Source organism: Neoarius graeffei, chromosome 15, assembly GCF_027579695.1.
Source record: "Neoarius graeffei isolate fNeoGra1 chromosome 15, fNeoGra1.pri, whole genome shotgun sequence".
NCBI classification, from domain to species: domain Eukaryota; kingdom Metazoa; phylum Chordata; class Actinopteri; order Siluriformes; family Ariidae; genus Neoarius; species Neoarius graeffei.
The window spans coordinates 77,061,422-77,075,347 of NC_083583.1; the positions used below are offsets into that span (position 1 = coordinate 77,061,422).

At 40.6% G+C, this 13,926-nt stretch overlaps 1 protein-coding gene across 1 annotated transcript in view; it reads left to right on the forward strand.

Annotated features, from left to right (window-relative positions):
• The window catches only part of LOC132899752 (AP-2 complex subunit alpha-2), a 38,218-nt gene extending 24,527 nt beyond the window's left edge, over positions 1 to 13,691 (forward strand). The window contains exons 14-22 of the mRNA XM_060941872.1: positions 207 to 374; positions 5,154 to 5,329; positions 9,136 to 9,218; positions 9,599 to 9,687; positions 9,930 to 10,054; positions 10,616 to 10,732; positions 12,265 to 12,334; positions 12,523 to 12,657; positions 12,787 to 13,691. Of these exons, the coding sequence (XP_060797855.1) occupies positions 207 to 374; positions 5,154 to 5,329; positions 9,136 to 9,218; positions 9,599 to 9,687; positions 9,930 to 10,054; positions 10,616 to 10,732; positions 12,265 to 12,334; positions 12,523 to 12,657; positions 12,787 to 12,864 (1,041 nt within the window). The 3' untranslated portion in view covers positions 12,865 to 13,691. The remainder of the gene's footprint in view (positions 1 to 206; positions 375 to 5,153; positions 5,330 to 9,135; positions 9,219 to 9,598; positions 9,688 to 9,929; positions 10,055 to 10,615; positions 10,733 to 12,264; positions 12,335 to 12,522; positions 12,658 to 12,786) is intronic.
• Positions 13,692 to 13,926: the final 235 nt, after the last annotated feature.

Consider the following 13,926-nt stretch of genomic DNA (forward strand, 5'->3'; position numbering starts at 1 on the left):
GAGTAATAAGTAATACCTGCTCATAGAGTTAAAGTTGGACTGATGGCCAGAGTTTTTAATAAATTGGTAATGTTTTATTATCTACGTGAACTTCACTTGAATAGAATGTAAAGTTTGCAAGTAAAGTTACTAATCCTGGGTAAACCTAGTGTAGGTTTCTCTGTAATAAACATCAGCTTGGAGTTAATCTGTTAACTTTGTAAAAGGCCACAGTGTTGGAGGAGATGCCGCCTTTCCCCGAACGAGAATCCTCCATCTTGGCTAAGCTGAAAAAGAAGAAGGGGTCAGGAACAGTTTCCGAGGTGGACGAAAGCCGAAAAGAGCGCAATGCTAACATTAATGGGAACAGCGATCACACCACGACTAACGCAAAGGTGAGGTGGTTCTTCAGGTTTAGAGTCTAATGGCTCCAGTTTCATCATTTTTGGTAAATTTCTACACCTTTCCAACCAGCATGGGGCTGTGTTCGATGGCATTCTTGCATCATGTGTGAATGTATTTGTGTCTATTTACAGCACAAGGATCATGTCACGAGTGTGTGCAAAACCAGATACATGCTTTATCATTTTTTTTTTTTTTAGAACAGTTGTTTATTAGATAAATTTGTCATTGTTTTAGAAAAACGAAACACAGTTTAGCAGCTCTCAGTACTGGCAGTGCAAAATGCAAGGAACAGGGAATAAAATATGCTGTGTTCACACTTATACCGGTACGAAAGTGGTATAACTGTATCGATACAAAGTGTACCGGTACAGTTTAGTGCATCTGTCCACACTAGCGAGAAATGTTTGCGGTTTTCTTTCATGGAAGTTGAAATGCTCGTGCGCGAAATGTTTCCGTGGTTACCGAGTAACTTCCTTCCGAGAATATGGCGGATGAAACAACGTGTGTGCTTTTTGTTGTCAGTGTACAGTCTGTATTTCTGGTGGTCATTTATTCAGTCGAATCGTATAAAACGCGCGAGGCAGTTGAGAAAGAAACAAAGAAAACAAATCTCCCTTTTTCCCCCCTCACTTTCTCCCTCTTTCCTTCTCTTCCCCTCCCTTTCTCTCCCTTTCCCCTCTTCCTCCTTTTTTCCTCCCTCTTTCCCCCCTCCCTTTCTCCCCCCTTTCTTTGCTCCATGTAGCTCCACGGTCGTTTTGAGCCATTTTGACGTTTCATTTACAGCTGGAAAGCACGTGCGTATTGTATGAATAACCCAGAAGACGTAGGAATGGTTCATTGCGCTTGCGCATTATATTTGTATCGATACAGAGCCGCTTCGTCTGTCCACACTGCAGCGAAGCGCTACAGTACCGATACTGTACCGGTACGAAACCCATACATTTGTGGGTTTCGTACCGATACAGTTATACTGCTACAGTACCGGTATAGTTGCTAGTGTGGACAGGTGTTGCGGTACAAAAGTAGTTTCGTATCGGTACAAAATCCCTAGTGTGGACAGGGTATTAGATGCATAAGAACAATATAATTTTCTTTGGGGGAGGGTGTTGGTTGCCCCTCACTGGTGGAGGTGGGGCAGGGGAGGTGGGGTTGTGCATCCAGCAGCTTGAGGGTAGAAACTGTTTTTTAGTCTGTTTGATGCAGCTCTGAGTCTGTATCTCATTCCAGAGGGCAGTAGGGAGAACAGATGATGTCCAGAGTGGGTGTGGTCGTTCAAAAGAAGGCCAGCTGTATTTTATAGTTGGCCAGTGTAAATGTCTTTGAGAGGAGGTAATGGTGTATTAATTATGCACTCTGCGGTCCTCCGCGGCGCAGCTGGAAAATCACACCGTATGACAGTAGGTCAGGAGACTGTCAATTACAGATCAGTAAAAGTTGATCAGCAAGTGGTGAGGGAGGTGAGCTTGCTTTAACTTCCTAAGGAAGTAAAGCCTCTGTTGGGCTTTCCCTACCTGGTGGGAGATGTTAGTGGTCCAGGTGAGATCAGCAGAGATGTGGACGCTGAAGAACTCGAAGGTCTCCACCCTGTCCACCTCCTCACTGTGTATGCAGAGGGCAGAGTGTTCGGTGTGCCTCAATCTCCTAAAGTCCAATATCGTTTCCTTAGTTTTTGAAATGCTTAAGTCCAGGTTATTGTCTGAACACCATTTTATCAAGTGCTGAACCTCCTCCCTGTAGGCTCTCTCATTGTTATTCATCATTCCCACTGTGGTGGTATCGTCAGCAAATTTGACAATGGTGTTACTGGTGTGGCTGGGGGAACAGTCATGGGTGAAGAGGGAGTAGAGGAGGGGGCTGAGGACACACCCCTGTGGTGTGCCTCTGTTCAAGATGAGCGTGGACGATATGTAAAGTCCAATCCTGACATTCTGTGGTCTGTTACTTCGCAAATCCAATATCCAAGTGCACAGTGAACTGCCTAAGCCCAGGTCGCTCGGTTTTTGAACTAGCCTATAAAGAATAATTTGTTTAATTAGAAATTGGCTGTGTAATTATCACTTATTCAGTTTGTTAAAGTGTATTGCTGATATTATGAACAAGTATTTTCATATAAATATATGTATAAAGTATACATTTAAAATAAATCTAGTTGAATTGCTGTACTGTTGCAGTGCCTCCCACACACAGGGGATACTTGGACAGGTAAATGCAGTCTGTCTTAAAAAAACATTACATTTAATTTTTCATTCAATTTTTGAGAAAACAATGTGTTTTTCCAACCTGGCAGTGGCAAGAACAAAACTGAGAGAGAAGCAGTACAGCACTAGTCGGAGCTGCTGTACTACTCCCTTTTCTCTTTAGTGGGAGCTGAAAACATCAGTTGGAAAGAGAAGTGTTTATTTCTATCAGGGTCTTTGTTTGTTTGTTTGTTTGTTTTTGTTTTGGGTTTTATTATTTTTATTTTTTTGGTGCCCCCCCGCTGCATGATTTCAGTGTCCATATGTTATAAGTTGTTTATGTGCAGTCATTTTGCAACATTAATCTGGCTAATATACCGTAAAATACCAAATAATAGCCTGGGCGATTATTTGTCTCAATCACGTAAGAGACCCGGCGCGTATTAGAGACTAGGCGGCTATTTGGAACAGGCGATTAATTCCTTCTTCACAAATACCTTCCCCAAAATCTACCTCAAAACGGGGAAAAATCATTCTCAGATAGGCCTACTTTTAACCAGTGTAACTTACAGTTTGTTTAGAGTTAGATTACAGATAGCACGGTGCCGACTTCAGGGAATTTTGAAGACGCAGAATGCATCTTCGCATGGCACAGTCGGGGTGGATAAAGGATAAATCACACACCTTTTCCTGTTAATGACTAGTTAAGCGCATGCTTTACAAAATAATCAAGAAACCACACCATTGTCTGTGCGCAGCACTGTGATTTAATTACTCTGCAAAGTTATGGTCACTTGCTATCACCCTCACCCATGCAGCCTCCACCCTTTGCGCTTCGCGATGTCTGTCAATCTGAAATTGCACGGAGGGCGCGACGTTGAAGCAACATAATTAGGGTGCGAAGTGTCAAACCAAAGGGTTTTTTCTTATGCTGAAAAATAAGTGACCTGCAGTGGCTACATACTGTCATCTTGCGTCACGTTTCTCTCCAAGACGTCTCCCTGTTTGGCCGATATGAGCCTATTCCCCGAGTGAGTTGGTACGGTGGCTTGACCCCGTAGAAAACTTAAAGTTCGGATGAAAGTTAGTTGAATAGGTTACTGACTTGTAGGCCTACATGTTGCCTGCCTGACGCGTGCTTCTGCCCAACTTGCACGACAGATTACTTGTTGAAAAGGCCCCTTGGATTAGATTGGCCGCGAGCAGACTGAAATGCATGTTAGAACGCTCTCACCTTTTTTGTAAAGCGTCTTCCAGATCCGAATGGGTAAGGGCAAGTGAAATGGTATAAGGTCTTTAATAAAACTCAGTGTGTGCTTTGACGCATGCATTCGGCAATTTAGGTCGTTTAACAGAAGCAGCAGTCCAACCTTGGAAACCCGCAGTCCTCAATGTCACCACACACGCTGGCTTTCGTTGGGTATACCCAAAGGGGTATTCCTCATTCGATGACGTAAGTGATATCCCACACACCCATGTCAAACGTAATTGGCTAAGACATCTGTCAAAAGTTACGGAGTTGCATTCCTCAAGAAATATTATGGTAGACCAAGATTATAACATTGAAATGGCATGTTTATTATCACGTAACAAAATGTTGTAAACAGTATTATAGAAATAATTTCATTCATTCATTCATTCATTCATATTGTTTCGGTAGAAAACTATGCAATGCAAAATCGTTTAAACACCAGAAAACCAGAAAAGTGCTGGGCCTCAAGATTCTAGATAGAACGTTCGGACGCTTTTTTTTTTTTTTTTAGACCCCGGCGAGTATTCGGAACCGGCCTTTATTTGTCACAACACACGCGTACACCCGGCCGTTAAAGGGAACTCGGCGGTTAATTGGAACTCGGCTATTATTTGGTATTTTACGGTAGTAGTCATTCATTTATTTCCTTTTCTCCAGCTGTGCTGATACTTTATCTCTGTTCATGTCCACTTCTTCCAAATCGACATTTCTGCATCATTCTCCGTCTGTTCTTTCTCCTCCTCCTCCTCAGCCCTCTCCTCCTCCTCCTACTTGTGAAGTTTTGGCTAAAGCCACACCCCCAATCAACAGACCACGCCCAGTTCCCATGTGCTCCACTCTGAACACACTTCTCTCCCCCTTATCACTTCAGGCTTGTGCACTTCGCACTTCTGCTGCTCCTATCTACCAGGTCCCTGCATGGTGTGGGTTTCAGTGTGTGATTCCTAACAGACATGATGGTTTAGAAACAGGGGAATCCAGGATCCTCTGATTAAATCATGCTTCTGTTCATATTCAGGTGAACAGATGATGTTTAAAAGCTGGCTGATCAGTGTCCAACATTTTTTTTTTTTTTTTTTTTTTTTTTTTTTATATAGCTGTGTGTGTGGTTTATCTTCCATGATGTTACTTGAGAAATCCTGACCACTACCTTTCTGTAAAACTTTTGTCTTCTGTATCACACGTGCAGTAAAACCCCTAAGTGACCCCTAACAATCATTAAACCCTTTGTTTATAAGCTGCATGGTTTGTCTTTGGTAATGTTGCCTGTATTGTTTACATCACATGACGTTTGTTGCATTAATAAGTGAACCTGAACAACCAAATGGAATGTCTTCCAGGTGAACTCTTCTCCTCCTTCTGATCTTCTGAGTTTGGGAAACAGCACAACTCTGAACTCTGCCACTCCTCCAGTGGCGTCCAACACGGGCAGCCTGCTGGTGGACGTCTTCTCCGAAAACCTGCCTTCAGCCACTTTCAGCTCCTCCACACCCATCATCGAGGAAAACCTCTCCAGGTGCACTTCAGTCCCACATTCATCACTTCTCTCATACGATTGTTTTTATATATATATATATATATATATATATATATATATATATATATATATATATAGTTTTCCCCAAAGCGTTTTAGCGTGTCGGGCCCGATCCGCTTGCTCTGCCTGCTGATACGCTTAGCTGCTTTAGTTAAAATCTGATACGCTTAGATTTATACCGATACATTACATTTCCTACCCACAAGTAACTCGATACACAGGAGAGCAAATAACAGATCCATTTACATACTGATTGATATTTGTGTTAAACAAGCGCTCTTTTTTTCCAGTGTTTGCGTTGATTCTGTCAAAGTAATATGTCTGCGTGGTATGATGTAAACAAACTGTAATCTGTTGGCTACGTCACGATCGCGTGTTCAAACCGTCCAATAAAAATATTGAAAGAAAACGTCAAACATCCTGGAAGTTTCCGATTCATTATAAGCGATCTCATTGGCTGCCGATGTCGTCCCGCACCAGACGGGCAAAGCCGACTGATTTTAATAAGCGAGGAGACTCGCTGGACAAATTAATCCACATCAGCATGGATGACGGACTATGAGAGGATCGGACTATATAATGATCCATATATTAATTCACGAAGGCGCCTATTTTACAAGTTATGATAAAAAACGCGGCTATTTGGGCAAATTTGACGGGGCTGCAGCACCCAGGAGACGAAAGAGGAGGAGGAGGAGCTATATGACATCAGCGAAAGAACCTTCCTCCTCACTTACCAGTTTGTTGTCAATGCGACAGGTGTTCAGTTTGTCATTATTAGTATTATTGTTATACATTATTTTTATATATATATATATATATATATATATATATATATATATATATATATATATATAAAAAATTTATATTTATAGTTATTATGCCTTTGCGTTGTGTTGCCGGCTTTTGCTCCAAAACCTACAAGGATGGGGTAAGTTTATTCAAGTTTCCCAGAGATCCCGAGCTGCATGCGAAGTGGGTGAAGCAAGTCAGGCGCACTCGTGACAAGTGGGAGCCCTCACCAACATCCGTCCTGTGCTCTGAACACTTCTTCGATTTGGATTGTTTTGACACCCTTCCCAGCTTAAAAGAATCTCTTGGGTGTTCAGTTCAGCACAAACGTGTGTTACTACCATCAGCAGTGCCTACACAGTGTTGCCAGATTGGGAGGTTTCCCGCCCTGTTGAGCGGTTTCAAGTGCATTTTGGTGGGTTTTGGGCTGGAAAACGTCAGCAGTATGTGCTGCCAGATACTGCTGAAGTTTTCCAGCCCAAAATATGTTCAAAACCCACCAAAATGCACTTGAAACCGCCCAACTGGGCGGGATTCCTCCCAATCTGGCAACACTGCCAGTATTCCGGAGGGGGTCTACTAGTAGCTATGCCGGATCCAAAGACAGTCCTCCTGTCAGAACATGTGTTGTGAAACGACATAAGATAAAGGTACGTAGAGCTATAGATTCTACATGATAATCATAAATGTAATCATAAAGTCGGCGTGATATCAGTCATGTATTTGCTTGTGAAAGCTTGCGGCTTTCATGTAACTGCCGCCTAGCAACGAGAGGCAAAGGGTAAAGAGGGTAGGCTATCATAGATTCTATTTGGAAGAGATCAACACAATTCTAGACTCCCAGAAGAGGAAGAGCTAGCACTAGAGAGTTCACCGGCGTTTTCATGCGCCATTTCCATTGAGTAGAACCAGAGTAGAACAGCCAGTGAACCGCAGCGTGTTCTTCCGCTGACGTCACAGCATGGCCGCGAGCCACGGACCCAGTTTTCTTGCGCTGTGCAATTAAAAGTTGGATATTTGCGTAACAACAGCTTCTTTTCACGTAATTATAACAGAAATCTAATGTTTGCCATGTTGTATAGTTTATTTAAGAAATTGCATAGAGTCATGTTCGTGTCATCAGCACTTTAAAAGCACATAATCTTTCTGCAAATGTAAATGAATTAAGTTTTCTTTTCATTTAAATATGTTTTAATCTTAATCTAGTCCATTTAATAAAGTGCCAAAATTTAAACTTTATAATATGCAGTTGCCTGACTTTTCTTTTCAGTGCATCTTAGTTCTACATATATTACGGTAACTGCATCAGAAACATTCTAAATCATTACAGTTATAGTAATACAGCAACTTATTTTAAGGTGGCAGTTCTTAGGTTCAGATCCCTTTGTGATCAACAGGAGGTCATGATCGAGTCTCTTCACTGGATTGCGTAAGATGGAGCAAACCACTGCTCATATTTTCATGCACATTTTTGTTACAGCATTACTTGATCATAGATAATTAAGTGCAAGGGATCCTCATAGATTTTCAAATCTATCGTAGACCTCAGTAATCTATAACACAACAGTTTAACTTGCATGTTGAACTTTAAGGTGAAATTTCAAATGTGTTTACATTAATACTATTTAGGTCAGAAATCATTGAAGCACTGGTAAAATCTGTCCTATAATCATCATGGATCTAAAACCTCTGAGACCCTGAAAATGCACCTGAGAGCATCGATTTTCAAATAATTTTCCGGGGGGGCATGCCCCCACACCCCCCTAGTTTTGCTTCGCGACATTGGCACTCAATTGTCTGTGTTTTGTCATGCCAGAATTTAGGGCTTTAATTTTTTTCTGGGGAAAACACTGATATATAAAAAAACACACAGTGCCAGCCAAAAGTTTGTACACCTGTACTTGTTCATAAGTTTTTCTGTATTGTAGAACAATACTGAAAACATCAAAACTATGAAATAACATATGGAATTATGTGGTTTAAAAAAAAAAAAAAAGCTGGCATTATCTTAACCAGCTTCATGAAGTAGTCACCTGAAATACTTTTCAATTAACAGGCGTGTTTTGTCAAAAGGTAATTAGTGGACAAGTTTCTGACCACCTTAATGCATTTGAGATCAAACAGTCTCATCTCATTATCTGTAGCCGCTTTATCCTGTTCTACAGGGTCGCAGGCGAGCTGGAGCCTATCCCAGCTGACTACGGGTGAAAGGCGGGGTTCACCCTGGACAAGTCGCCAGGTCATCACAGGGCTGACACATAGACACAGACAACCATTCACACTCACATTCACACCTACGCTCAATTTAGAGTCACCAGTTAACCTAACCTGCATGTCTTTGGACTGTGGGGGAAACCGGAGCACCCGGAGGAAACCCACGCGGACATGGGGAGAACATGCAAACTCCGCACAGAAAGGCCCTCGCCGGCCACGGGGCTCGAACCTGGACCTTTTTGCTGTGAGGCGACAGCGCTAACCACTACACCACCGTGCCACCCAGATCAAACAGTAAATGATAAAAATATAGTAAATATCCCTATTTCACAACTGTAGTAATCCATATTATGTCAAGAACCGTTCAAGTAAAGAGAAACGATGTCCATCATTACTTTAAGACATTAAGTGACTTTTAATTAATAAAAATAAAGAAACTAGGTGTGTCCAAACTTTAGACTGACTGCGTGTGTGTGAGAGAGAGAAATAACTCTCGTTTCAGAAGTCCTGTGCTTTCAGATAATCTTTTAATTCCAAATAGTTCCTGCCTTTTTGTCTCCTCCCTGTTTTTCCAAATCATATAATTCCAAATTTTTGTAGCTCTTGCAATTCCAAATGTTTTTTTATATCACTCTTATAAAAAAATTATAAATTGCTGATGACTTGATACAAGGAAAGTGTGTGTGTGGTGTTAATAATTGTCTATTTTGAGTTCATTATGGGTGTGTAATCTACCGTGTGGACCCAGTGTCTAAAGCCAGATGTCTGTGTGGTTTCAGGTTCGTGTGTAAGAATAACGGTGTCCTGTATGAGAACCAGCTGCTGCAGATCGGCCTGAAGTCTGAATTCAGACAGAACTTGGGTGTGTGCCTTAAATATCTTACACACATGAACAATAGTGTTTGTATTTATTTTTTATCAGTTAATAATTTGTGTAATGAGTTTGATTAGAACTTTTATAACCAAATCCACGTGTACAGCACTGATTTTCTTCAGTAATGTAGCGTACATCTGCAGGAGTACAGTCTTTCATATTTCTTTTAGAAATGTTTACTGAGAGTTGTGTGGCTTCGTAATGATCTCAGGCTTGCATGTACTAACATGCGATGGTTGTTAATGCCTGATGCAAGCTGCAAGATACCAATCTCTCAGGTTTCCAAGTTGCTCTGCAGACAGCAGTGCTCGCTGTGTGTGTTCTTGATGACATGTCTGATATAACATGATATTCCTGTGACATTTCAGGCCGCATGTACGTGTTCTATGGGAACAAAACCTCAACACAGTTTGTGAATTTCTCTGCCTCTGTGGTGTGCCATGATGCCCTCAGTAATCATATCCTTTTATAAAATGAGTTATATCCCACTGATCAGACCAGGCTTCAAATGAAATAGAATGAACTGAAGATTCAGTATATGTGTATTTTGTATATATTAGTGAATCAGTGAATTTCTGATGTGTTTTAATGTATTCTTTTATACTAATATAATTTCCTGCCACAGTATAAATACTCTCGAGACAGCCATACACTAGGTGGCGATATTCATCTTCGGTTGTGTCCTTAATCCCTGGTTTACAGCTGAACGTTCACACGAAAGCATCTGATCCTGTAATAGATGGAGGAGCTCAGCTTCAGCAGGTCCTCAACATCGAGTGCTTAGCCGACTTTATAGATGCTCCAGTGCTCAATATACATTTCAGGTGTGTGTGTGTGCACGTCGACCTCGTTTCTGCTTCGTGTTCATACTAAAACTTTAACATCCCAAAGAATATTTCACATGCAGTCGATTATGAACAGTCCTCTCGATGGTGATTGGTTTGTTTTCATATGGTGTGAAAAGAGTATTACCCATAATGCCATGTGGCGTGGCCATCTTACTCAACCCAGTCAGGTGAGCATGAGCACTTTGACTCGACTATAGACTGAATATGGTGTCGGGTGAATGTCCGCTTGTGTAAACGCAGCATCAGAAGTGTTGAATGTTCAATAATTTTTTGCATTGTTCAGTTTTAAGTAAATGAACTACACACACAGGCTCTGTTTTGTTTAAATACTGGTAAGTCAGTGTGGTGAGCGACACACCCCTCACTGCAACCTCTCTGTTAGAGCATGACGCGTCACGCTGTGGTATTCTCCCCCTGCTCCACGTCTTATCTCTTATTACAGTTTGTGTGGCCAATTATCAGCCTATGAATACAGGAGACGGAGAGGATATTCTCCGACTGTATAGAGTTGTAAAGCTACACCTGCTGCTTTTACAGGTATGGAGGCAGTATACAGAACATCTCCGTTCGACTTCCTATCACTCTCAACAAGTTCTTCCAGCCCACAGAAATGACGTCTCAGGAGTTCTTTCAGCGCTGGAAGCAGCTCAGCGCGTGAGTAATGCTCTTGTAACAGTGAGCATTCACCATTACTATAGACTTCAAGAGCAATTTAACAAAAAGACGTTATTATAATCACACACCTCTGATGCATTTATCACTTCTTCTGCAGAGGCCATGTGACCTTTTAGCCAATGTCCTTCCCTTTTTTTTGGTCTAATAGTAATAATAATTGCTGGAAATTGATTACAGTTGAGTTACGCTCACTTTTGTTCTGTTTGCCTGCTGTATATTGGAAGAATTACAAGTTATATCCAGTAAGGGTGTGTGTCGGGACCTAAACCTCCTAGGCTGAACCAGAAAACTCCTCCCCGAATGCTAAATGTTAGTGGTGATATTCTTAATCTTTTTATTAATAAATGGAGCAGCATGGACAAGCCCACACACATTGAGATTCTTTCTAAAGCACATCAGTTTTGATGATGATGTATCTTGTGGATGTGTATCAATGCATTCTTCTTGGTCCTAAGGGGAAGATGAAAATGTGTTAAAAGCGTTATTAAAATTCAGCCTGGACATTTTATTGTTTAGGTGAGTGTGAATATTAGTTATGTCACAAGTTGGATGGCTGAGTTTATTTGCAGTGTAATGGGATTTTCTGTAAATACAGCCACTTGTTAGTGTTTACCAGGCATGTACCGATTCACCCAGTTCGCAGTCCAATTTGATTCATGATATTTTGGGGGAAAAAATTAAATGAAGAAACTTTTATTACCAAAATGTATGCAACATTTATTTTCCTATTCTTTGTCAATGTACTCCTTTTGTTAAATAAATAAAAACCTTTTTCATTTTCTTAATAACCAACAATAATTATTTACTCTCATTTGTAAATGTTGGAATAAAATATAATGGTCTATTAACTAAAATATTCCTTTTATTAAAAATGAAGCGTTACAGTGGTCTGTAAAAAGAGAGCTCCAATTTCTTGTTAAATCTATTTGTACAATCACAACACCTCTTTCACATTTTAGATTTGTTTTATTGTGTTTACATGGCATTAGAGCTGTGTTACTTCCACCTATGGTGAAACAACACCATGAGGGAAGACTAAGAAATTACGCAGCCTGATGATAATCACAATACATTTATTTCTACAATTCGAATTGTCATAAATTTGTATCAGGATTTATCACCACACAATGTGGTTCCATGCCTACTGTTTAAAACGATTCTTTACTCATTTGTGTGAAGATTCCTGTTTCTCTGTATATGAGAGTGCTGAAATTTCCTTATTGAAGTTACAAATAAACTGTTAGCCATAGTTTTCTATTTATGTTCTAATTCGTAATTCAAAAGTCCTACGGAATATGGTGTAAAAATTTAGTGTAAATAAGTGTTATGTTGAACATCCAGTTTAAATGATAATGTAGAATTTGAATAAAATGGATGTTAATTAAAATCAGATCTCCTAATAGTTTCCTTACAAAGATTTTCATCATTATGGACTGTAGTTGTCCCCTTTTGTTGGCATTTATTTAATAAATAAAACTAATTTGTTTCTTGTATCTCTCTTTCCCCTGCAGTCCTCAGCAGGAGGTGCAAAAGATCTTCAAGGCCAAGCATTCCATGGATACAGAGATCACCAAGGCGAAGGTAACCTACAGAATCAGCGAAAGCACAACTACAGTTATATTTACTTCTGTGTTTATTGGACCAAACAAACAAGTCAGAATTTCTCACTGTTGCATCAGGTGCTCTTGATTTTATCTACAAACACTGAGCTCCATTATAGCTCTATTCTAGGGGACATTTTTCACTGCTTGTGTGTGTGTTTTGAATAGATTATCGGGTTTGGAACAGCACTGCTCGATGGAGTCGACCCGAATCCTTCTAATTTTGTTGGTGCTGGTGTTGTACACACAAAAACGATACAAGTCGGCTGTCTGCTGAGATTAGAGCCCAACACGCAAGCACAGGTACACAAATCAGTAACGCACATGCATGTAAAAATAATCAGGTGCTCCCCCCCGACTTTAACCTCTCAGAGAGGTTACTAACAGTAAAATAATTGACCTGACCCTCTTCCTGTCTCATTTCTTGTACAGATGTACCGGCTTACACTGAGGACTAGTCGAGACACTGTGTCCCAGAGGCTGTGTGAGCTGCTTTCAGAACAGTTCTGATGGCTGCTGTATCCCATCAGGCCGTGCTAGCCAATGAGGACGGTCCTTCATTTCCTCTCTGTGAGCGTATAAACACTCCTGCACTTCCCTGACCCACTCCTGATGATCTGATGTAGCTCATTTCACATCTATCCTTATATACATCACTATTAACTCTGTGTACAGTGTACATGTCCCAATGAAACCTTTATTTTTTACTGCCACATATAAGTGACCTTTTCTCCCCCACATTTAGCTTGGCTAATCCTTGTCTGCTTAAATCAGGCCTTCAGATATATATATGAGGCTTTTTTACAACGATGATGATGATTATGATTTATTTCTACCATTTTGTTACACGCCAAATGCAGACAGAAAATTGTGTATTAAAAGAACGGGGAGTGATTATCGTAGCTGGACAGAACTCCATCGTGACTGATGTTACATTGAATTGAATCCAGTCGCTGAAACAAGTGCCTTGGACTAGTACAGCTGGAACTCTTAAGTCCTGTGGAGTGTTCTGGAGAGGAGAGATTTCAGTGTTTTATTGAGCTCATTTAGAATAAATCAGTTCTCAGGGGACAACAGCCTAATTCTTCTTTTCTGAAGCGTCAGTGGAAGATCTACAAATGTAAATCAGTAACAAGTGCTTTGAAAGTGATGAATTAAAAGTGCTTGATCTTTAAACCACATCATGGCTTGGGCACTGCCAGATCTCCACGTGCCTTCCACTTGTGTATTCCATCCGACTGTTGCCCTGTGACTGTGTGTCTGTTGTCCACATCTGAGAGCATGTTCTCCCTACTTTCAGATGGGTTTTTGCCAATTAAACTACAATATGACACTCATCTAATCTGCTTGGGTTTTTTTTTTTTTAATTATTACCACCAAGAACCAGAAATTTTTTTTTTTTTTTAATTAAATGATACTTTGGCTAAAACAGAATGTGCACAATGTTCTCATACACCACAAACCAGACAGGACAAAGATGTTTGGAGTCTGAAAATTGCTTCTTTAGTTTTGCATTGGAGCTGCGAGGCTAAGTAAGGGAAGCTTATGACTCTATAATCTTTGCCTTAATCA